Source organism: Zootoca vivipara, chromosome 2 (assembly GCF_965207765.1).
Source record: "Zootoca vivipara chromosome 2, rZooViv2.hap1.1, whole genome shotgun sequence".
In the NCBI taxonomy this organism is placed as follows: Eukaryota; Metazoa; Chordata; class Lepidosauria; order Squamata; family Lacertidae; genus Zootoca; species Zootoca vivipara.
This window is the reverse complement of record NC_142584.1, coordinates 117,993,898-118,016,511: the sequence shown is the minus strand read 5'-3', so window position 1 is coordinate 118,016,511 and position 22,614 is coordinate 117,993,898. Positions and strand designations below refer to the sequence as shown.

Sequence of the window (22,614 nt, the reverse complement as noted above, 5' to 3'; positions counted from 1 at the left end):
AAATACAAAATACAAGAATTTGAACATTCACTATTAATATATAATTCACCAATAATTCCTGTAAAAGAAAAAGAAAAAAGAAACAAAGGAAAAAAGATTTTAAAAACCCAAAAAGGACAAAAAACACAAAACCAGAAAAAAAGCAAAAAAGCAAAAAATATTCATTCTACTTAATATCACTTAATTATAACCTTACCGACTTCCCCATCCCACCCTTCCCGAGGCTAATTTAATCCCCATCTAAACAGCTTCCATATTTCTATGAGTTACGACTTTTAACACAACAATATTTAACTCTATCACATAAATATTCCATCTCTTCTTAAATAATCATTTAAGGTTCCAATTAATTCAGCTTTCTTCCCTTAGTCCTGCCACTAAGGGAGGTTCAATATTCCTCTTTTTAAGGGTTAGAAAGTTCCATCCGTGATCATGGCTGCCGGCAAGCTAGCTGTGTCATGATTCACTCGGTGAGGAAGGGCTCAACCTCCGTTTTTAAATCCACTTCCTTTGCCTAATTATTTCCAACAACAAATCTTAAAAGTCTTAAAAGCAAATCTTGATGTTTTGGAGGTATCTGTTGCTCATAATCCGTCAGCTCAGAGCTTTGCAAATGCGGGGGGAGCAAATCAACCCAAGGCTCCGTCTCCACTCTGCCTGCTCTCGGCTGCTCTGGCGAGCTAACCGGGCAGCGAGGGAGACTTCACGGGGCACTGCTGGGTGACTACGTCCTCAGAAAGCCCAATCTGAGGTTTTTCCGGGTGGCCACATCACTCGTGTGGCTCACCCCCTCCTCCGCATTGCTAGGGGCCTCGGAGCCCGAGGCGACCCTCGCCGATTGGTGATGGCAGCAGATCGGAAGTCCAGCGATGGGCATTTTCAGGATGGTGACAGTGGGTTGCAACTACTCAGATTGCTGGAATCCTTTGTTGGTGAAATGAAATCACGAATGTAATCTAGAAGTGTATATTGAACTTTAGATGTGTTTCTTCACATCCTCCTCATTTTTGAGGCTGTCCCTTTGTGTGTAGTTCAATAAAGGCCTGTCTTTTCACTTGGAGCCTCCATTCTTTTCTTTTTGTTTTCTGGGTGGGAGACCTTCCTTCGAGAAACCCCTTTTAAATTTCTCCAGCACAGCAATCCAGAAATCTACGCTGCATCTAGATACATCAAAAAAATTCAGGGAAACGTGTTGTAAAACATTCCTAATGGGAAATCATGTTGGCAAAAGATGGAACTCCACAGCGCCATCTGGTGTCACAGTGTTATAATGCATTTAACACGCTTTAAAAAAACAACTATTATACCTGAGTCCCAGGTATAGTGCTTCCTTTGTCTAGTGGCAAGAGCAGCATTTGAAACACCCTAAGGACTAGGTGTATTTTGCAACTTGCCACGATCCTATTGCGACTGGTTTTAGATGCATGGGCGACTGAGCCCCGTCACTACTCATCATGTAAGCACTCTCTGCTGCTGGAGGAGGAGGGCAGGTGTAGGTATCCTTTAAGCCCCATCCCTGCCCATCCTGGCTTGGCAGGCGATACCAACACTGCTATTGCCATAGCAAATGGGGGGGCCTTATGCCAAACATTGGATGCCCCATTCTCTAGAGACAGTGTTACCAGTGTGAATTATCCGGTGCTTTCTATAACTCGCACTGTAAGTAAAACATTCCCCCCACACAGTGCATTTATATGGCTTCTCCCCCGTGTGGGCTCTCGGGTGGACGACCAAGGTAGACTTGTCAGCATGATATTTCCCACACTCAGGGCACTTAGGATTTCTCTCCCCTGTATGGATTTTCCGATGTTTCACGAGTTGTGAGTCGCTTTGAAAACATTTTCCACACTCGGTGCATTCATAGGGTTTCTCTCCAGTGTGGATTCTATTGTGTACCAAAGCGTATGAGCGGTAAGCAAAACTTTTCCCACACTCCATGCATTTGTATGGTTTCTCTCCAGTGTGGACTCTCTGGTGGACCATCAAATCAGAATTGTCAGCAAAGCCCTTCCCACAGTCCGTACACTTGTAAGGTTCCTCTCCCATATGGACTCTTCGGTGGTGACACAAGAGGTGACCTTTTTGAGAAAGACATTTGCCACACTCACTCTCCACATCCATAAGGTTTCTCCCCGGTGTGGGATCTCTGGTGGATCACAAGGTGATTTTGTTGATTTTTTTTGCCACATTCTATGCACTTGATTGGTTTCTCCCCAGTGTGGGATCTCTAGTGGGTCACAAGGGAAGCTTTTTGGGAAGCTTACAAAGATACAAATTAATACATTGCTCCACTGAGTTCTCAGGTTCCATTTTCTGCCAAAATAGACCACTCGGTTTTCTAGCAATGAGTCACCATTAAGCCCAGGGTTTTCCAAACTTGGTTCTCCAGCTGTTTATGGACTACAATTCCCATCATCCCTAGCTAGCAGGACCAGTAGTCAGGAATGATTGGAACTGTAGTCCAAAAACAGCTGGAGACCCAGGTCTCCAAACCTCCAAACACCCCACTATTTGTTACAGACAAACCTCTCCTGTCTAATGCAAACTTCTCTTTATATCGCTTCAAATACAATTCATTCATACGCCACATCTTATACATATTAAACACATATATTTAACACCGTACATCAGCCAGTATAATTGATCGTGAAACTTATTAAACTTCTAAATGCAAAACTACATGATCAGATTAGCTCTTATTTTAAGAAGATGGGAGTTAGCAAATTGATTGAAGTGCGGATTCTGACTAACATCAGGAAGAACTTTCTGACAATAAGAGCTTTTCAACAGGGGAACAAACTCCTTTGGTGGGTTGTGGACTCCCCTTCATTGCTTAAATCTTCCATTGAGATTTTAGCATTGCAGCACGTTGGACTAGATGTCCCTTGGGGCCCTTCCCATTATATGATTTTATGGCTCTATCTATGTGATAAGAGTGAAATGTGAGTGAAAATTGTTCCACATTCCATATATTTAAAATGTTTCTCCTATGTGAATTCGCTGATGTATATGAACATTCCACTTTCACTGAAGCTCTTTCCACACTCCATGCATTTAAATGGTTTCTTCCAGATGTAAATTTGTTGATGTGAAGGTGTGATTACTAGCTGAACCACTTTCCACACTGCACACATTTAAATGCTTTTTTTATCCTGTGTGAGTTTGTTGATGTTTTCTAAGTGTTCCTCTTTGACGGAAGCGCTTCCCACACTCCATACATTTAAATGGTTTCTCCCCTGTATGAATTTGTAGATGTTTTGCATGGCTTCCACTGTTAGCGGACATCTTCCCACACTCCATACATTTAAATGGTTTCTCCCCTGTGTGGGACCGTAGATGAATATTAAGACTTCCCCTCTCACTGAAGCACTTTCCACACTCTGTGCATTTAAAGGGTTTCTCCCCTGTGTGAATTCGTAGATGTTTTTTAAGGCTTCCACTTTGACTGAAGCGCTTTCCACACTCCATACATTTAAATGGTTTTTCTCCTGTGTGAATTTGTAGATGTTTTTTAAGGTTTTCACATCGATTGAAGCAGTTTCCGCACTCCATACATTTAAACGGTTTTTCTCCTGTGTGAATTCGTAAATGTTTTGCATGGCTTCCACTGTCAGCGGACATCTTCCCACACTCCATACATTCAAATGGTTTCTCCCCTGTGTGGGACCGTAGATGAATATTAAGACTTCCCCTCTCACTGAAGCACTTTCCACACTCCGTGCATTTAAAGGGTTTCTCCCCTGTGTGGATTCGTAGATGTTTTTTAAGGTTGCAACTTTGATTGAAGCAGTTTCCACACTCCATACATTTAAACGGTTTTTCTCCTGTGTGAATCCGCTGATGTGTTCTATGGTTTCGACTTTCTGTGAAAGTCTTCCCACACTCCATACATTTAAATGGTTTCTCCCCTGTGTGAATTCGTAAATGTTTTGCATGGCTTCCACTATCCGTGAAAGTCTTCCCACACTCCATACATTTAAATGGCTTCTCCCCTGTGTGAGTTCTCTGGTGTGTAGTAAGGTAATGCTTCCACCTGAAACACTTCCCACACTCCATACATTCATATGGTTTCTCCCCTGTGTGAGTTCGCTGGTGTAAAGTAAGGTATTGTTTCCACTTGAAACACTTTCCACACTCCATACATTCATATGGTTTCTCCCCTGTGTGAGTTTGCTGGTGTATTTTAAGGTAATGTTTCCACTTGAAACACTTTCTGCACTCCATACACTCAAATAGCTTCTTCCCTGTGTGAGTTCGCTGGTGTATAGCAAGGTTCTGATTCCATTTGAAAGACTTTCCGCACTCCATACATTTGAATGGCTTCTCCCCTGTGTGAATTCTTTGATGCGAACTAAGGGACGCATGATCAATGAAGCTCTTTCCGCACTCCAAACATTTAAAAGGTTTCTCCCCTGTGTGAATTTGTAGATGTTTCCTAAAGTTTCCACTTTGACTGAAGCTCTTTCCGCACTCCAAACATTTAAAAGGTTTCTCCCCTGTGTGAGTGAGTTGATGAACAATAAGACTTCCCCTCACACTGAAGCATTTTCCACACTCTATGCATTTAAATGGTTTTTCTCCTGTGTGAATCCGCTGATGTGTTCTATGGCTTCCAGAATCAGCAAATGTCTTTCCACACTCCATACACTGAAATGGTTTCTCCCCTGTGTGAGTTCGCCAATGTTTTGTAAGGTGTTCTTTCCGGCTGAACGACTTTCCACATTTTGTACATTTAAATGGTTTCTTCAATAAAATTCCAGGTGACTTCTTGGAACTCTGACTATTGTTTCCATCACATACTTGGGGAGGAAAGAAAATCCTGTTAGGCTTCCAAGGAAGAGGAAGAAGTAACAAAACACACATCTGGTGCAAATAACAACTCTTATTTCAATATCTCTTCTGTTCTCCCTTTTCATGTTCCAATTTTTTAGGAATACACCAAAAACAATGTAAATATATATAGTAATGCCAAGTGTTACAATCTGGGCAGCAAATGAAAACTTTCCTATTTTCCCTGTCCTTTGCCTAATTAAATCATCTCTGTCTTGTGTGTGTGGGTGTACTGTTTCGGTTGTTACAATGTTATGTATTTTTCTATTTTCTGTTATGCTTAGATGAAGGGTGGTATATGAACAATTCTATGTACACTTGGAAGAGACCCCAAGGGTCCTCTTGTCAAAACTTCTGCAATGCAGCAATCTCGAATCTGCATCTAACCTCTGCTTAAAAGCCCCCAAAGGAGGAGAGGCCACCACTTTCAGAGGGTGTCTGTTCTACTGTTTAGCTGGATTCACATTTCTTGTAATCTGAATCCATTGGATCAGCTCCTACCCTCCAGAGATGAAGATAACCAGCTTGCTCCATCTTCACGTGACAGCACTTTAGATAGATATATGAAGATGGCATATCTCTTCCCAATCTCCTTTTACCCAAGCTACACAAACCCAGCTTCCTCAGCTATTCCTCATAAGGCTTGGTTTCCAGTCCCTTGATCATGTTAAGCTTGTGGTCTACTAAGGTCTTGAGACATGAACTACTGGCAAGCCAGGTTTTCTGTTTTTTATATTGTAATCTGTGCAGCGATGCTTAGATGAAGGTTAGTATATGAGAAATTCTATGGAAACTTGGAAGAGACTCCACAGGCTCTCTTGTGCAATCCCCTGCAGTGGAAATAGCACCTAAAACTCAAAAGCCTTGGAAAAGGATTTCCTCTTCACCATCCATCTATCTGTGTCCCTGTCTCCACTCCCCTGGAACTCACCAGATATCTCTGAGGGCCCTGGGAAAAAATGCTCAGAGGTTTTGGGGAGGGATGCAGGAGGCAGTCTAATAAGGTCAACTGTCCATCTTCCTCCTTCCATCCTTGCTCGGTTTGCAGGTTCAGCCGCTTTCATCCTTCCTTTTTAAAAAGTTTTTATTAAACAAATTTAAAACAATGCATTGTCTATCACATTGTCAATTACATTTCCCCCCTTTTGTCCCCTCCCCTCCCTTCATCCCCCTTCCCTCAACTCCCCCCCCTCAACTCCCCCCCCCCGTTTTATTCTCACAAGGTTTCCTCTGCATGTTATCAAATTGTACATATTTTCACCTTATCTAATTGTGGGTGTTAATTCAAAACCTCCTAAGGAGTCCAGTTCGTTTTGTTGTCTTTTTAAGTAATGGGTTAAAAAAAATCCCATTCTTCTTTAGAATCCCTAACAAAAATGCTTCTGGTTTTTTAACAAATGTTCTTTTAAACATTTTTTTCAGCTCATTGTATATCATCTCCCAATTTTTGTAAAACTTCTCTACATTCCCACCACATATGGTAAAAAGTTTCCTCCTTTTCCCCAGTTCTCAAATTGTATGTTGTGTCCTACAACTTGCGCCCATTTGATCATGTTAAGCTTGTGGTCTACTAAGGCCCTGAGTCATGTACTACGGGCAAGCCAGGTTTTCTGTTTTTATATTGTAATATGTGCAGTGATGCTTAGATGAAGAAATTATATGAGAAATTCTATGTAAACTTGGAAGAGACCCCGCGGGCTCTCTTGCGCAATCCCCTGCAGTAGAAATTGCACCTAAACCTCAAAAGGTTTTCCTCTTCACCATCCATCTATTGATCCATTTATGGTATGTCCCCATCTCCACTCCCCTGGAACTCACCAGATGTCTCTGAGGGCCCTGGCAGAAAATGCTCAGAGGTTTTGGGGAGGGATGCAGGAGGCAGTCTGATAAGGTCAACTGTCCATCTTCCTCCTGCCATCCTTGCTAGGTTTGTAGGTTCAGTCGCTTTGGTCCTTCCTGAGGAGCTCAGAAGCTGCAGGTTCCTGGGAAGGAAGAAGAAGCAAAGGGAGCCTCAGAGGCCCTGCAGGGATTCTCCTGCCCAAAACATTCTGGAGCCCCTAGAGAAGTTCAAATGGGGTAACCCTTCCAACAAGGCCAATTTTTAAAGGTTTTTTTGGTGATACCAATTCAATCTGTCCTCTCCCTGCCAGGGCTTACTTATGAGTAAATCTGCACAGGGCTGCTTTCTGATACCCAGAAACATGCACCAGGTGAGAAGACCGCTCCCCTCCCTCCCTCCAGCCAGGACTTTCTCTTTTTTCTTTTCTTTTTAAGGTTAAAGTTCTTTAATCTTTAAATGCGCATCAATTACACCTCTTTTATTTTGACTTCCAGTTTACCTCTCTGTAGTTTGTAGTCAAAATAAAAGAGGTGTAATTGATGCGCATTTAAAGATTTTTGTCCAATATTTCATGTGTGGTTTTTTTGTGTGTTCTTTGTTTTGTTTTGTTTTTCTGCATTTTTTTCTGTAAAAGAAATATGTGGGTGAAGAACGTTTGTGTTTGTAATTATGTTGTTTGTTAATGTTTTTTAACAAGAAAATTAATAAAAACCTATTATTATTTTTTAAAAAAGACTTTCTTGACATTTCTGCTAACTTTGGGGAGGAGGGTTCCCTTCCAGCCCCCACCCAACCATTTCTCCTTCTCTTCCCACAACCCCCTGGAACTCAGCACACCACTCCCTGCCTCAAGTAATGATGGTGATGATCCAGCCTCTTTTAAACTATTTTGTAGAGCTCAAAGTTTAAACAAGTTGTGGCGTCTTGGGAGGGAGGGAAGCCCCAGACCCCTACAGAGACTGACCCAGGTGGACCTTTGCTCTAATTCGGTGTCATGCAGCATCCTACCTTGGGAGCCCCCAGTTCCTGAGGGAGAAGCAGTTTCCAAGGAGGAGGGGGGAGAAAGCAATTCGGACCCCCCCCTTATGGATGTGACCTTAAGGAGACTCCTGGGCAGGAGGGAGAAACCAAGGCAGCCCCTATGGAGATTTCCTCGTCTAAGATAGAGCCCTTTCTCTCAAGCCCCGCCCCATATAACTGATCATATGACACAGTACATATATCTATATCTATCTATCCACACACCACACACACACACACACCAGCCGCCTCAAGTGTTTTATTGTGGTGGCCAAAGCCCTCACGGGCTCCATGGATCTGTCTTCTACGTTCCTCCCCCCCAGAACCAGAGAACTGGAGCTGGAAGGGAAACCGAAGGGTCAGATTCTAACCCCCCCCCCCCGCAATGCAGGGGTCGCAGGAACAGCATCTGCCAAAGATGGATGCCCACCCTCTTTCCCCCCTTGGAGTCCCCTATTCTCAAGGGGCATCCACTTCCGAGCCCCCCAAACAGCCCGCTCAACCCCGGGGGTCATGGGTGGGGGCTGCTGGGACCTCGGAGGTCTTGGGTCCCATGGCTTCCCTCCCCCCCCAACCCAGGGGATCCTCCCATTCATCTCTCAGCCCCCCAATCGCCTACTCTGCACCCCGCGTCGCCCCAGAGACTCCCCTTCGCCTAAAGGACTCACCGCCTCAGACAAGCTGAAAGAGACCACACGAGGTGGCGGGACCGGAAGAGGGGGCTTTCCCAGGCCGCTCTAGGCAACCGGACTCTCTCGCTCCCCTTAACCCTTACGTGTCCTTGCCGCTCGGGTATTCCTGCTCAGGCTGAACCTGCGCAAGACACCGGGAGGGATCCGGATCCCGCCAGATTCAGGACAGGACTGGGCAACGCTCGTCTAGGCTCCCTCGCTGGGAAAGGGGCATATACAGGGGCCAGCTCCTAGGGGCCCGGGGCCCTTGGGGGGCAATTGCATATTGGAGGGGCGATAGGTGGGATGGTTCAGTGGGTACAGCATGAGGCTCTTCATCTCAGGGTTGCCGGTTAGAGACCCATGTTGGGCAAAAGAGGGGGGTTGGACTAGATTTGGGGGGGGCGGACAGGGCCAGGCTACAAGACGAGTGGGCTTACAAGGACAGAACCGAGGAACGGTACAGTTGGAAGGTGATCTCCGAGGGTCATCCAGACCAACCCGCTGCGATGCTGGAATCGCCACGGAAGCATCCACGAGAGACGGCCTCCCGCTGCCAGTCTGCACCATCCTGGTCCACCGATGTTGCCATGCGTGGCCCCCTTTCAAAGCAAGAGGTTCTCTCTCTCTCCCTGGGGAGAGCGGGTGGGATGGAGGTAGTCTATGCAACTCTGTGGGACGAAAGGGAATATTCTCCCCTCCCCACCCCACAAACTCGCCTCCGCCAGCCTCCAAACATGGCTGTAGTCAGGGGGCATCTGCCAACCCTGCCCTGCAATCAAGTAAATAAATAAAAGGACTTCACTAACTGACAGATCATGTTGCAGATAGCTCGGTTCTTGCCCCCCCCCCAAATAAATCTCCAAAAAGGACCCAAGGAGGCGAGATGCAGAAGCCGGCTGCGTCCTCAAAAAGGGGCTGCATCCTCTACCCCGGGATCAAGAGAGGCAGTGGGGTGTAGTGGGTGGATACACCTGTTCTGCCCTCCTTCCTTTTGCGCAGATGCTCAGCCAAAGCATGCTCCTTTCTTTTTGAGGGGAATGTGCGCTTCCTTTATTCCTATATTGAGGGCAGAGGAAGACTGGGAAAAGTGTGGACAGGCGGCAGAGAGGAGAGGAAGGCATCCTCTCCCAGCAAAGACAAATGTATTTCTGACAACATCCACGTAAGCTTCTATGGGCCTTGGTAGGCATCACACATGCTGAGAGGTGACGGGGCTCAGTCGCAATACATGTGCCCATGCATCTAAAACCGGCCGCAATTGGATAATGCCAAGTTGCAAAATGCACCTAGTCCTTAAGGGCGTTTCAAATGCTGCTCTTGCCCCTAGATGAATGAAGCACTATACCTTGCACTCAGGTATAATAGTTTTGTTTTTTTTTAAGCGTGTGAAATGCGTTATAACACGGTGACACCAGATGGCGCTGTGGAGTTCCAGCTTTCGCCAATGTGATTTCCCACTATGAACGTTTTACAACACGTTTTCCTGAAACTTTTTTGATGTGTCTAGATGCAGCGTAGATTTCAGGATTGCTGTGCTGGAGAAAATTAAAAGGGGCTCCTCGAATGAACGTCTCCCACCCAGAAAACAAAAGAATGGAGGCTCCACGTGAAAGGACAGGCCTTTATTGAACTACACACAGAGAGACAGCCTCAAAAATGAGGAGGATGTGAAGAAACACATCTAAAGCTATGTTCAATATACACTTCTAGATTATATTCGTAATTTCATTTCACCAACAAAGGATTCCAGCAATCTGAGTAGTTGCGACCCACTGTCACCATCCTGAACCAATCAAATATGACATAGCTCTTCCGCTCAGCCCGCATCATCATATCATGTCTTTGTTTGTTGAGACACTAATTTTCCTTTTCATTAAATGTCTCCCAATATCCTCTTTTATCTACCTAAAAAAAAAAATTTCAAGATGAATCACAATCATCATGCCTAGCCATGTGGCTTGGCAATGACTCCAAAGAAAATGGAATCATTGAAAGTATAGTTTTATGAAATTATTATCATTTGTACAGCTCTCAAGGGGAAAGCTCCATGGGATCTACATCTGAGTAAGCATGTGGAAAGGTACTTTCTTTAAAATTTACTGTTATGGGGGGTGGGGGAGAGCACTAGACCTTATGCCAGATAGTGTATGCCCCATTCTCAATGGACAGTGTTACCAGTGTGAATTATCTGGTGCTTTCTATAACTAGCAATGTAAGTAAAACATTTCCCACACACGGTGCATTTATATGGCTTCTCCCCCGTGTGGGCTCTCTGGTGGACGACCAAGGTAGACTTGTCAGCATAACATTTCCCACACTCAGGGCACTTATGATTTCTCTGCCCTGTATGGATTTTCCGATGTTTCACGAGGTGTGAGTAGCATTGAAAACATTCTCCACACTCGGTGCATTTATAGGGTTTCTCTCCTTTGTGGACAATCTGGTGGATCACCAATGTAGAGTTGGCAACAAAACACTTCCCACAGTCCATACACTCGTAAGGTTTCTCTCCAGTATGGACTTGCTGGTGTTGCCTGAGGGAAGATCGGTTGGCAAACCATTTCCCACATGCTGTGCATTTATAGGGCTTCTCTCCAGTGTGGATTTTATTGTGTTCCACAGCGGCTGAGCGTTGAGCAAAACTTTTCCCACATTCCATGCATTTGTATGGTTTCTCTCCTGTGTGGACTCTCTGATGTTTCATCAACTCACCATTTTCAGTAAAGCCCTTCCCACAGTCTATACATTTGTGAGGTTTCTCTCCCATGTGGACCCTCCGGTGGTGAGACACGAGGTGAGTGTTTTGAGAAAAACATTTACCGCACTCTAGGCACTTGTAAGGTTTCTCCCCAGTGTGGACTTTCTGGTGGCGCAGGAGATGAAATTGGTCGGCAAACCGTTTCCCACACGAGGTGCACTCATAAGGTTTCTCTCCAGTGTGGGATCTCTGATGCCTCACAAGGTGAACTTTACGAGAAAAACATTTGCCACACTCCATGCACTTGTAAGGTTTCTCCCCAGTATGGTCTTTCTGGTGTAGCCTGAGGGAAGATTGGATGGCAAACCATTTCCCACATGCTGTGCATTCATAGGGCTTCTCTCCAGTGTGGGATCTCTGGTGGATCACAAGGTGAGCTTTTAGAGAAAAACATTTGCCACACTCCATGCATTTATAAGGTTTCTCCCCAGTGTGGAATCTCTGGTGCATCACAAGGTGAGCTTTTAGAGAAAAACATTTGCCACACTCCCCACATCCATAAGGTTTCTCCCCAGTGTGGGATCTCTGGTGGATCACAAAGTAAGATTTGTGAGAAAAACATTTGCCACACTCCCCACATGTATAAGGTTTCTCCCCAGTGTGAGATCTCTGATGACTCACAAGGTTACTTTTTTGGGAAAAATATTTGCCACACTCCCTGCATTCATAGGGTTTCTCCCCAGTGTGGAATCTCTGGTGGATCCTAAGGTTTTCTGAGCAGGTAAAAGTCTTCTCGCACTCGGGACATTTGTAGGCCTCTTCTCCCTTGTGGATCCTCTTTTGTCTCACTAGTTCACACTGTAGAGCAAACTGTTTCTCACATTGCAGCGGCTGATCAAGACCCGGTTTCCCAGTCAAACACTTCCCAGAAGAACTACAAATGGTCTTTCGCCCGAAGGCATTTCCTGGGACAAATGGGAAACAGGAAAATGAGACCGTGAACTTTGGAAACAATGAATATTTGTGTCGCTCATCTGTGGAACTCAATGCTGCACAAAGAGAAGAAAGGGTGTGTGTATGCAAGGGGCTGGAATCAGCTGACTTGCCCAACCCCTAGTTCTTTGAACCTTTAAGAGGGGAGCTTTAAGAGCTACAGCCAAAAGAAGTGAGAAGTATAAAACACTGTATTTTAAGGAGCTCCCATGTACTAATGTTATTGGCTTTTTTCCAGCCAGAATCCAGTTGCAGAACATTTAAGGTGGGCGCCATTGCCACTCTAATAATAATAAAAAACAATAATAATTTATTATTTATACCCAGCCACTCTGGGCGGCTTTCAACAGAAGAATAAAATAATTGATTAAAGATTAAAAAGCCTTTCTAAACAGGGCTGCCTTCAGATTTCTTCTAAAAATCTTTGACATCTGATTGGAGGGCGTTCCACAGGGTGGGTGCCACTACCAAGAAGGCCCTCTGCCTGGTTCCCTGTAGCTTTGCTTCTCGCAGTGAGGGAACCGCCAGAAGGCCCTCGGCACTGGACCTCAGTGTCCGGGCAGAACGATGGGGGTGGAGACGCTCCTTAAGGTATACTGGACTGAGGCCGTTAAGGCTTTAAAGGTCAGTACCAACACTTTGAATTGTGCTCGGAAGCCAATGTAGATCTTTCAAGACCGGTGTTATGTGGTCTTGGCGGCTGCTCCCAGTCACCAGTCTAGCTGCCGCATTCTGGATTAGTTGTAGTTTCTGGGTCACCTTCAAAGGTAGCCCCACATAGAGCGCATTGCAGTAGTCCAAGCGGGAGATAACTAGAGCATGCACCACTCTGGCGAGACAGTCTGCAGGCAGGTAGGGTCTCAGCCTGCGTACCAGATGGAGCTGATAGACAGCTGCCCTGGACACAGAATTGACTCTAAGACAACAAGGGAGGTGTTCATGGTGAGTTCTAGAAAAACTACACTTACCTGACATTTTGGTCAGTTTCTTGCTTACTTAAAATCTGATATATATGTTAAATGAACTGTTAATCATTAGATATTTAGCGTTTCACAGGGAGATGCCATATTTTTCCGTGTATAAGACGACCCCTATTTTTAGGGACCACAAATAAAGTAAGTTGGGGGGGATTGCCCAGAGTTGTTAAGCTATTGGGGGGGATTCCCCACAATCCCTCACCTGCCTGACCGCCCCTGCCAATTGCATGTCCCGCCGAAGCCACCAATAACAGGCATGCTCACAGCCAGCAGCCACTAATCGCCCACCAAATTGCCCCAGCACCAGCCAATCGCCATCAGGCCTTGCCACAGCCACCAATCACACGCCTAATCGCTGCTTGCGACTGCCACCAATCACGTGTCCCCCCCCTCTGCACTATCTGTGTACAGTGGTACCTCGGGTTGAGTACTCAATCCTACCCTTAAAAGTACTCAACCCGAGTGGCCATAGTGCACATGCACGAAGCGCCGACAGAGCACTTCTGCGCATGCAGAGAGCACGCAGACCGCTTCTGCGCATGAGCGTGCGGCGGAACCCGGAAGTAAACACTTCCGGGACCACGCGGTTCTTAACCTGAAAGTACGCAACCTGCAGCGTACTTAACCCGAGGTATGGCTGTATAAGACAACCCCCTAAAAGAAACATCGTCTTTTTCACAGTAAAATATGGTTTGCTGCCTTAAGGACAATAAAAGTTTGCTGCCTTAAGGACAAAATGAATTTGAGGAAAATACCATATATACATTTGACTAGATCCAGACGCTCTTGGACGAAACTGATTTTCCTAGATTCGGTTCAATAAGGGTTTAGGTCCAGTTTGGGCACAAAACTGCTGGAGTCCAGCCCCGAGGGCCTTCTGGCGGTTCCCTCACTGCGAGAAGCAAAGCTACAGGGAACCAGGCAGAGGGCCTTCTCGGTAGTGGCACCCGCTCTGTGGAATGCCCTCCCATCAGAGGTCAGAGAGATAAACAACTACCTGACATTTAGAAAACATCTGAAGGCAGCCCTGTTTAGGGAAGTTTTGAAATGTGTGACATTTTAATGTATTTTAATCTTGTTGGAAGCCACCCAGAGTGGCTGGGGAAACCCAACCAGATGGACGGGGCACAAATAATAAATTATCATTATTATTATTTCGTCACCCTGTAGGATGACCTCTGTCAGAGGAGAGTCAGGCACAATGTGTCCTTGTTAATTCACTCCATTCTTAGGGTCCTTATGGTTGCCTCCACGGTAGGTAGAGATGGGAAGCAACGAATCATTCCATCCACTACTGAAAGACCCAAAATGTGTTATTGCCGTGGGCTGTTTTTATACCAGCTTGTCATTGTTTAAAGACTGACTTTGCTTTTCCCTGTTGTGCCATTTTTAATTTTTGTATATATTAATTTTTGTATATATTAATTTTTTGTATATTTATATAAAATTATAAACTATAAAATATTATATATAAATTACCCAGGAAATTCACGTTCTCGTCGTTTTCCTCCATGCCGCTCCCATGCAAGGCTCAGCTTTGCAGCAACACTCCCTGCCTGTATCTGAAAAAGGCGGTCACGTCTTGCAAGGTCACTGGACGCTACGAAAGAAGGAAACAGAAAGAGAGAACTTGCTGAAGAATAAACAGCTCAAAGCCAGTAATCAGGAAGAAGGTGGAGTTTGGAGTACAAATCCTCAGATTTAAGGCAATTGCCTGGAAGGGGGGCGGGTGGATTACCAGTGTGGGGTAGAAAGGGGTCAGGGTAGTCGTAAGAGTGCTAGACCAAATCCACTCTCTCAGCCTATCACAGGAACATTGTGAGGAAGAAATGGGGAGAGGGAGAACAATGTACCACACCTTGAGGTCCTTGGAGGGGAAAATAGGGTCATAGATGTAATAAAGTACTGTACATAAATAATAATAATTTGTTGTTATTGTTATTATTATTACCCCATCCATCTGGCTGGGTTTCCCCATTAACTCTGTGTGGCCTATAGTATCTAAACAATGTAACAAAAACAGCAAACATTATAAAGCTCCCGATACTGGGCGGCCTTCAGATGTCTTCTAAAAGCTACGTACAGCCAATCAGAAGCCGCGCTTTGCTTTCCGAATGTTTTGGAAGTCAAATGGACTTCTGGAATGGATTCCGTTCGACTTCCAAGGTACAACTGTAGCTGTACTGAGTTATTTCAATTGCTTTTGTTGATTTGCTCATTGCAAACAGCTGGACGTCTGTAAACTTTGATAATAAACCTGATTTGCAATGGAGATTGAATAATTTCAATTGCAAGTGTATATAAAATTATTTGGAGAGGCCCAAGGGAGCTTTCTTAAAAATATGGGCAATGCACACTTCTGCAAAACCACACAATCAATAAAGAGAAAAGTGGGGCCCTTTGCACCCTGCAAAATATTTTTTTGTCTAGAATTATTACTGTAATTCATTTCATTTTCATACTGCTTTATATATTTTAAAGAGAAAAAATCTCAGAGCAGTTTTCAACACATTAAAATAATAAAGTTCAGAATAAAACATTACTGAGTAAAGTAATATATAAAGTACACGTTCAAAGCAACGTATATTATCTTAAACATTTCACCTCCCTACCCCCCCCCCTTGCTCATTTGTAAAGACCCTATCCTTTCTCTCGATCGCCTTCCAGGAGGACAAAGCGGGGCTCCATGGGCTCTTCCCCTTCTTTGCAGCTGCAAAATCATGCAAGAGAAGCGAAAGCAAAAACTCAGATCGAGAAGGGCCTCCCCGTCTTCATGACCCGAAGTCAACGTGCCCCTTCCAGAAAAAGGGGGCCCCTTCTGCTTCTGATCCCACACTTACCAGCTTTTGCAAAATGGGCATCAGATGCTTTTGCGCGCCGACCACGCGGCAAACCTTGCAAATCCTTCCCGCCAGGCAGCCGACCTACCGCTTTGCAGCTGCAAGGGAGCCTGGGAGATAAAGGGCTGCTGGGAATTGTAGTCTCTTATTGCCAAAAAAAGGACAAAGAGGTTTCTGTAGCCTGTTCCGTTCTCCCCGCCCACAGGGGGCTGGTTGGTGGGCAGGAAGGGACTGGCGGAAACATTGCAAGGTCTGCTGCGTCGTCTGCGCGCAAAAGCCCCGGAAGCGCACTCTGCAAAAGCTAGTAAGTGGCCAGATCAGAAGCAGGATATCAGGTCCAAACGCCTCCTTCCTCCTCCTCCTCCTCTTATTCTTCTTCTTCTTCGCGGGGCTTGCCTTCCCGCCATATTTTATTCAAGTTCGCACCCCTGGGGTGGAGAGAGAGAGAGAGAGAGACACGTGGCCTTTGGGTGAAAGGGCTCCATCTTGGGCACTGGCGGGGAAATTTCTGGAGGGGCTGCCTTGGCTTCTCCCTCCTGCCCAACAGACTCCTTAGGGTCACATCCGTAAATGGGGGAAAGGGAGGGTACCAATTCCTTTCTCCCTACTTAGAAACTGCTTCTCCCTTGGGGACTGAGTGGGGGCTCCGGAGGTAGGATGCTGCATGACACCGAATTAGACCATTGGTTCACCTGGGTCACTATTGCTGGCTGGCTGGGCACCCTGAGGTCAGGAGGCTGGACTAAGTGCGCCATTTGGCCTGATCCAGCAGGACTCTGGTGATGTTCTTAAGAGGAAAGGAGTGTTTTTTTAATGGTGGAGTGGGGAAGATCCTCTTTCAGGCATGACTCTGCTGGGGTTCAGGAGGAAGTCACCCTTCTTTTCTTGTAGGAGGAGTTGCTAGGGTGCCACTTAGGGAGGGAAATATCTGTGGGGGTCTGGGGCTGCCTTTGCTTCTCCCCCCCCCCCCCAGGGCATGCTTGCATGCTTAGCTATATGCTTTTAGGACTGTTTAGGTAAACGTTCCCGCTGAAGAAGGTGCCAGGCCTCCTGCTGCACAAACCAAACCATATGAAAAATGAACATGAGATTTTAGCTAGGGTTTGTTCATTGTAGTTTTGGATTCAAACTTAGATTGCATTTCATGAAGAACCTGGGCCACACAGAGACTTTTCTTCCGCTTTCTTTGCACTACACACATTGCAGGATGTGGATACCTTGAAAGAAGTTCCTGTTCTTCCCACATTACATGCAGGAGTGAGGAGGGGGCAGATACAACCCTATAGCAATGCTCACATTGCAGATTGGAGCTGAGGCCGAGGGTGCAGTCCTTGCCTGTTTACTCAGATGCAGATCCCATGGAATTTAATGGAGCTTTCCCCTTGAGATGTGTACAGAACCGAGCTATCTGCAACATGATCTGTCAGTCAGTGAAGTCTTTGTACAGTATTTATTTACTTGATTGCGGGGCAGGGTTTGCAGATGCCCCCTGACTACGCCCATGTCTGGAGGCTGGCAGAGGCGATGTGGGGTGGGGAGTGCGAGGGATTCCCAGTTTCCCACCCCTCACTGTTTTAACAACAGAGGCTCTCCCTGTGCTTCTCTACAAACAGGAGAAAACCTCCAGTGTCCAAATTGGACTTGTCTCCAGGGTACCTCAGGCACTGCGTTCGAAACCTATTGCCACCAGTGGGGTCTCCCTCCCATGGATCCCTACTGCTACAATGTGCCTCTCCCTTAGGCAACTATGTGGCTCCTTTGGCTTCACTAACCAGTCCTTCATATGACAGGAGAAAAAGCAAACAGTTTCCTCTTCCCCAGGAAAGCTTTGTTCTCGCCTCTTTGTCACACCTCTGAAGGTACTGAGACACTGCCGAGTCAGGGAACGTTTAAGCACATTTAACTTTATTATTTAACTTGTAAACATGGATTTCTCTGGTTCTTAAAAGCACATATCTTCTTTTCATATAACACAGACTTGTCAATACAGCTCCTGCATCCCTCTCTAACACTCTACTCCCAAATGCCAACCCCCAACTGCCATTTAGAATGCCCTCCCGCTCCGCCTCCCAGGGAACACCTGCCTATAATGGGAGTGATAGGTTAACCCATGATGAACCGGAATCATCATCAGGCACTATTCCGCCACAGGGAGAATATTCCCTTTCCTCCCACGGAGTTGCATCGAGTTGCAGGGTGGGCCGTCTCTTGTGGATGCTTCCATGGCGATTCCAGCATTGCAGCGGGTTGGGCTGGATGACCCTCGCAAGTCCCCTTCCAAGTGTACCGTTCCCCGGTTCTGTCCTTGTAAGCCCACTCACCCCCGATAGGGCCGAAAGTCTTGTAGCCTGGCCCTGTCCCATACCCCCATCTAGTCCTACCTCTTTTGCCCAACATGGGTCTCGATCCTGCAACCCTGAGATGAAAAGCCTCATGCTGTACCCACTGAACCATCCCACCTATCGCCCCTCCAGTATGCCATCCCCCTCCAAGGGCCCGGGGCCCCTAGGAGTTGGCCACTGTATATGCCCCTTTCCCACCGTGGGAGCCAAGCCGAGCGTTGCCCAGTCCTGTTCTGAATCTGGCGGGATCCGGATCCCTCCCAGTGCCTCACGCAGTTTCAGCCTGGGCAGCAATCCCCGAGCGGCAAGGCCATGTAAGGGTTAAGGGGAGCAAGAGAGCCCGGGTGCCTAGAGCAGCCTGGGAAAGGCCCCGCTTCCGGTCCTGCCACCTCCTGTGGTCTCTTTCCACTTTTCTTGGGAGGCCTCTGGGGCGGTGAGTCCTATGAGTGAAGGGGAGGCTCTGGGGCGATGCGGGGTGCAGAGTAGGTGATTGGGGGGCTGAGAGTTGAATGGGAAGATCCCCTGGGTTGGGAAGCCATGGGACCCAAGGTCTCTCAGGTCCCAGCACCCCCACCCCACACCCATGACCCCTGGGGGGGGGAGCGGACTGTTTAAAACACTTGAGGAGGCGGGGCTGTGCGTGGGTGTGTATATACTTGGTGTGTGGGTGTGTATGTACTTGGTGTGTGGGTGTTCGTATGTGCGTTTGTGTGCGATGTGTCATATGATCAGTTATATGGGACGGGGCTTGAGAGAAAGGGCTCCATCTTGGACGAGGAAATCTCCGGAGGGGCTGCCTTGGTTTCTCCCTCCTGCCCAGGAGTCTCCTTAAAGTCACATCCATAACGGGGGTGGGTGGTGGTTGGTCCGAATTCCTTTCTCCCCCTTCCTCCTTGGAATCTGCTTCTCCCTCAGGGACTGGGGTCTCCCAAGGTAGGATGCTGCATGACACCGAATTAGACCAAAGATCCACCTGGGACAGTCTCTACAGGGGTCTGGGGCTTCCCTCCCTCCCAAGACGCCACAACTTGTTTAAACTTTGAGCTCTACAAAATAGTTTTAAAATGGCTGGATAATCATCATCACTACCTGAGGCTGGGAGTGGTGTGCTGAGTTCCAGGGGGTTGGGGGAAGAGAAGGAGAAATGACTGGGTGGGGGCTGGAGAGGACAGATTGAATTGGTATCACCAAAAAAAACTTTGAACATGGGGCTCCTGTTGGGAAGGTGGTACCCCATTTGGGCTTCTCTAGAGGCTCCTGAATGTTTTGGGCAGGAGAATCCCTGCAGGGCCTCTGAGGCTCCCTTTCCTTCTTCTTCCCTCCCAGGAACCCTTTGCTGTATAACATCTATATGATACCACTAAGTGGAGTTACCCAGAGGTTTGGAGTACGTTGTCAGCAATATGCTGATGACACTCAGCTCTATTTCTCATACAGGCAGCAGGTGTGCTAGACCATTGTCTTGCCTCGGTAATGGACTGGATGAGATCCAACAAACTGAAGCTGAATCCAGATAAGACAGAGGCCCAGTTAATAGGTGGTTCCCTAGACTGGATGGTGGGGAGGTTGCCTTCTCATGATGGGGTTACATTCCCTCCGAAAGAGGAGGCATGTTGCTTGGAGGGACTTCTGCATCCATTGCTGTCCTTTGAGGCTCAGGTGGCCATAGTGGCGTGGCTTCAGTTGGCCTGAGTCTGTTGTTGTTCAACGTCTTTATAAACAACTTAGATGAAGGAATTGAGGGGATGGATGCTCATCCAATGTGCAGATTATGCCAGAGCAGGAGATTCAATTTTACCATAACAGATTGGAGTCCTGGGCTTGTTATCTTTATCACTGGAGGGTAGGAGCTGATCCAATGGATTCAAATTACAAGAAATGTGAATCCAGCTAAACAGTAGAAGAGACACCCTCTGAAAGTGGTGGACTCTCCTTCCTTGGAGGCTTTTAAGCAGAGGTTGGATGCTTAAGTCAAGATTGCTGCATTGCAGAAGTTTGGACAAGAGGACCCTCGGGGTCTCTTCCAAGTGTACATAGAATTGTTCATATACCACCCTTCATCTAAGCATAACAGAAAATAGAAAAACACTCACCCACACAATTTAAAGAGACAGAGATGATTTAATTAGGCAAAGGCCAGGGAAAAGAGGAAAGTTTTCATTTGCTGCCCAGATTGTAACACTTGGCATTACTATATATATTGACATAATTTTTGGTGTATTCCTAAAAAATTAGAACATGAAAAGGGAGAACAGAAGAGATATTGAAATAAGAGTTGTTATTTGCCCCAGATATGTGTTTTGTTACTTCTTCCTCTTCCTTGGTAGCCTAACAGGATTTTCTTTCCTCCCCAAGCACGTGATGGAAACAATAGTCAGAATTCCAAGAAGTCACCTGGAATTTTATTGAAGAAACCATATGAATGTATGAAATGTGGAAAGTCGTTCAGCCGGAAAGAAAACCTTACTACACACCAGCGAACTCTCACAGGGGAGAAACCATTTCAGTGTATGGAGTGTGGAAAGACATTTGCTGATTCTGGAAGCCATAGAACACATCAGCGGATTCACACAGGAGAAAAACCATTTAAATGTGTGGAGTGCGGAAAGTGCTTCAGTCAAAGTGGAAACCTTAGTTCACATCAAATAATTCACACAGGGGAGAAGCCATTCAAATCTATGGAGTGCGGAAAGTCTTTCAGGTGGAAACATTACCTTACTACACACCAGCGAACTCACATACGGGAGAAGCCATTTAAATGTATGGAGTGTGGGAAGACTTTCACAGATAGTGGAAGCCATGCAAAACATTTACGAATTCATACAGGGGAGAAACCATTTAAATGTATGGAGTGTGGGAAGACTTTCACAGATAGTGGAAGCCATGTAAAACATTTACGAATTCACACAGGAGATAAACCATTTAAATGTATGGAGTGTGGAAGTTGCTTCAATCAAAGTTGCAACCTTAAGTCAGGTAGTTGTTTATCTCTCTGACCTCTAAATTAGTCATTTAAAACTCCACTATATATACCTGGGCTGGAGAGTTTGTGTGGGTGCATCTGTAAGCCATAAAATACATCTGTTTCTTCCATGACTTAAATTAAAATTTCAATATGTATTTTTCTTTTTTTAAAAAAATCCCACTTAGAAACCAAAAACCTTAAGAACTTCAGCAACCTTCATTCCACCCCTAAGAAGATTATGTTAGGACCCTCATGCCAATAATTTTATATAAAGAACTGTTGGGGGGGGATGCAGAAACTAATGAAGCCACAGCAAATAGGAGTTTAAAAATAGAAATTTGCTGCTGCCAACATTTGTACTGAAGTTGTAGCTATTTCCCTTCCCAGCACAAAGCAAAGTTTAGAGGGCAAGAAGCGCCTCCCCCCAAAATTAGGACCTTGAGCCCGTCGTGGCTTCTGCACTCACCAGAGGCACCGCGGCGCAAGGGAACAGTTGCTGGGGACTAGGAAGGAAATGCGCTTGGCGGGAGGACAAGTGAAAGAATCGCCACACGCTCCTGCAAAAGGAAACGCGGAGGCAGTGCCGCTCCCGGGAAGACCGAGCAAGCGTGTCCATAGAGATAGGAAAAGTAAAAGTAAAGAGTGATACTTGCACGCGCACTTCCTGGCTCTGTTTGCAACTTTGGGTGTCCATAGAGATAGGAAAAAGTAAAGAGTGATACTCGCACGCACACTTCCTGGCTCGGTTTGCAAAAAAAAAAAAAAATTACGGGATAATTACGGGATATTTCTCCATACGGGATGACAGCGGGAAATGGCTTTAAAAACGGGGGTTTCCCGGGGAAAACGGGAGACTTGGCAGCTATGGAGACCAGTGTTATGTGGTTGACCAGCACAACCAAGGCAGTTTCTGTCCCATGATGAGGTCTGAATCCCAATTGGAATTCCTGCCAATAAAAAACCAGATAAGGTGTGGGGAGGATCCCGATCCCCCACAGAAGCACCAGATCTGGTTATGTTGACAGATTGTCATCAAATGCTCTTGTGAAAGATTGACACTTCTCTCCCCCTCTACATTTTATAGCCGCAACAACCCCGTGAGGTGGGTTGGGCTGAGAAATGGTGACAGTTGCTCTAAGAGAGGTATCCCTGATACAGACCGTGTGTAGAGTAGAAAACAATTAGTCTGCACTACAAAGGATGTGTTTCAAAGCTTTACTGCAGAATAGTCTTAACAGACCTGAAAATAAAGCTTACAAACATACAAACTAATACATTGCTCCATTGAGTTCTCGGCTTCCATTTTCTGCCAAAAGAGACCACTCGGGTTTCAGGCAATGAGTCACCATTAAGCCCAGGGTTTTCCAAACTTGGTTCTCCAGCTGTTTATTGACTACAATTCCCATCATCCCTAGCTAGCAGGACCAGTGGTCAG

The 22,614-nt window shown here is 46.1% G+C and overlaps 3 protein-coding genes across 4 annotated transcripts in view; 2 read left to right on the top strand and 1 right to left on the bottom strand.

Annotated features, from left to right (window-relative positions):
• Window positions 1–2,591: 2,591 nt before the first annotated feature.
• On the bottom strand, window positions 2,592–16,115 carry LOC118081200 (uncharacterized). Of its 2 annotated transcripts, none has more exons than XM_088663894.1 (4): window positions 15,873–16,115; window positions 14,512–14,632; window positions 10,540–12,027; window positions 2,592–4,580 (listed from the first exon to the last, which is right to left on the bottom strand). In XM_088663894.1, the coding sequence occupies exons 2-4, from the start codon at window positions 14,543–14,545 to the stop codon at window positions 3,148–3,150; spliced, it is 2,955 nt and encodes a 984-aa protein (XP_088520020.1). In that variant the 5' UTR covers window positions 14,546–14,632; window positions 15,873–16,115; the 3' UTR covers window positions 2,592–3,147. The 2 variants fall into 2 exon arrangements, with proteins under 2 accessions (XP_088520020.1, XP_034963399.2); XM_035107508.3 differs by lacking the exons at window positions 10,540–12,027; window positions 14,512–14,632; window positions 15,873–16,115 and adding exons at window positions 5,762–5,899; window positions 6,649–6,812; window positions 8,359–8,423 and having other exon boundaries at window positions 2,592–4,799.
• Window positions 16,043–21,332, top strand: LOC118081389 (uncharacterized). The gene is made up of 2 exons (XM_035107894.3): window positions 16,043–16,176; window positions 20,570–21,332. Exon 2 carries the CDS (start codon window positions 20,641–20,643, stop codon window positions 21,208–21,210), a length of 570 nt encoding a protein of 189 aa, XP_034963785.1. The 5' UTR covers window positions 16,043–16,176; window positions 20,570–20,640; the 3' UTR covers window positions 21,211–21,332.
• Window positions 18,633–22,614, top strand: part of LOC118078157 (uncharacterized) — a 39,220-nt gene continuing 35,238 nt past the window's right edge. The window contains exon 1 of the mRNA XM_088664063.1: window positions 18,633–18,647. The gene's annotated coding sequence lies outside the window, so the exon portion shown is untranslated. The remainder of the gene's footprint in view (window positions 18,648–22,614) is intronic.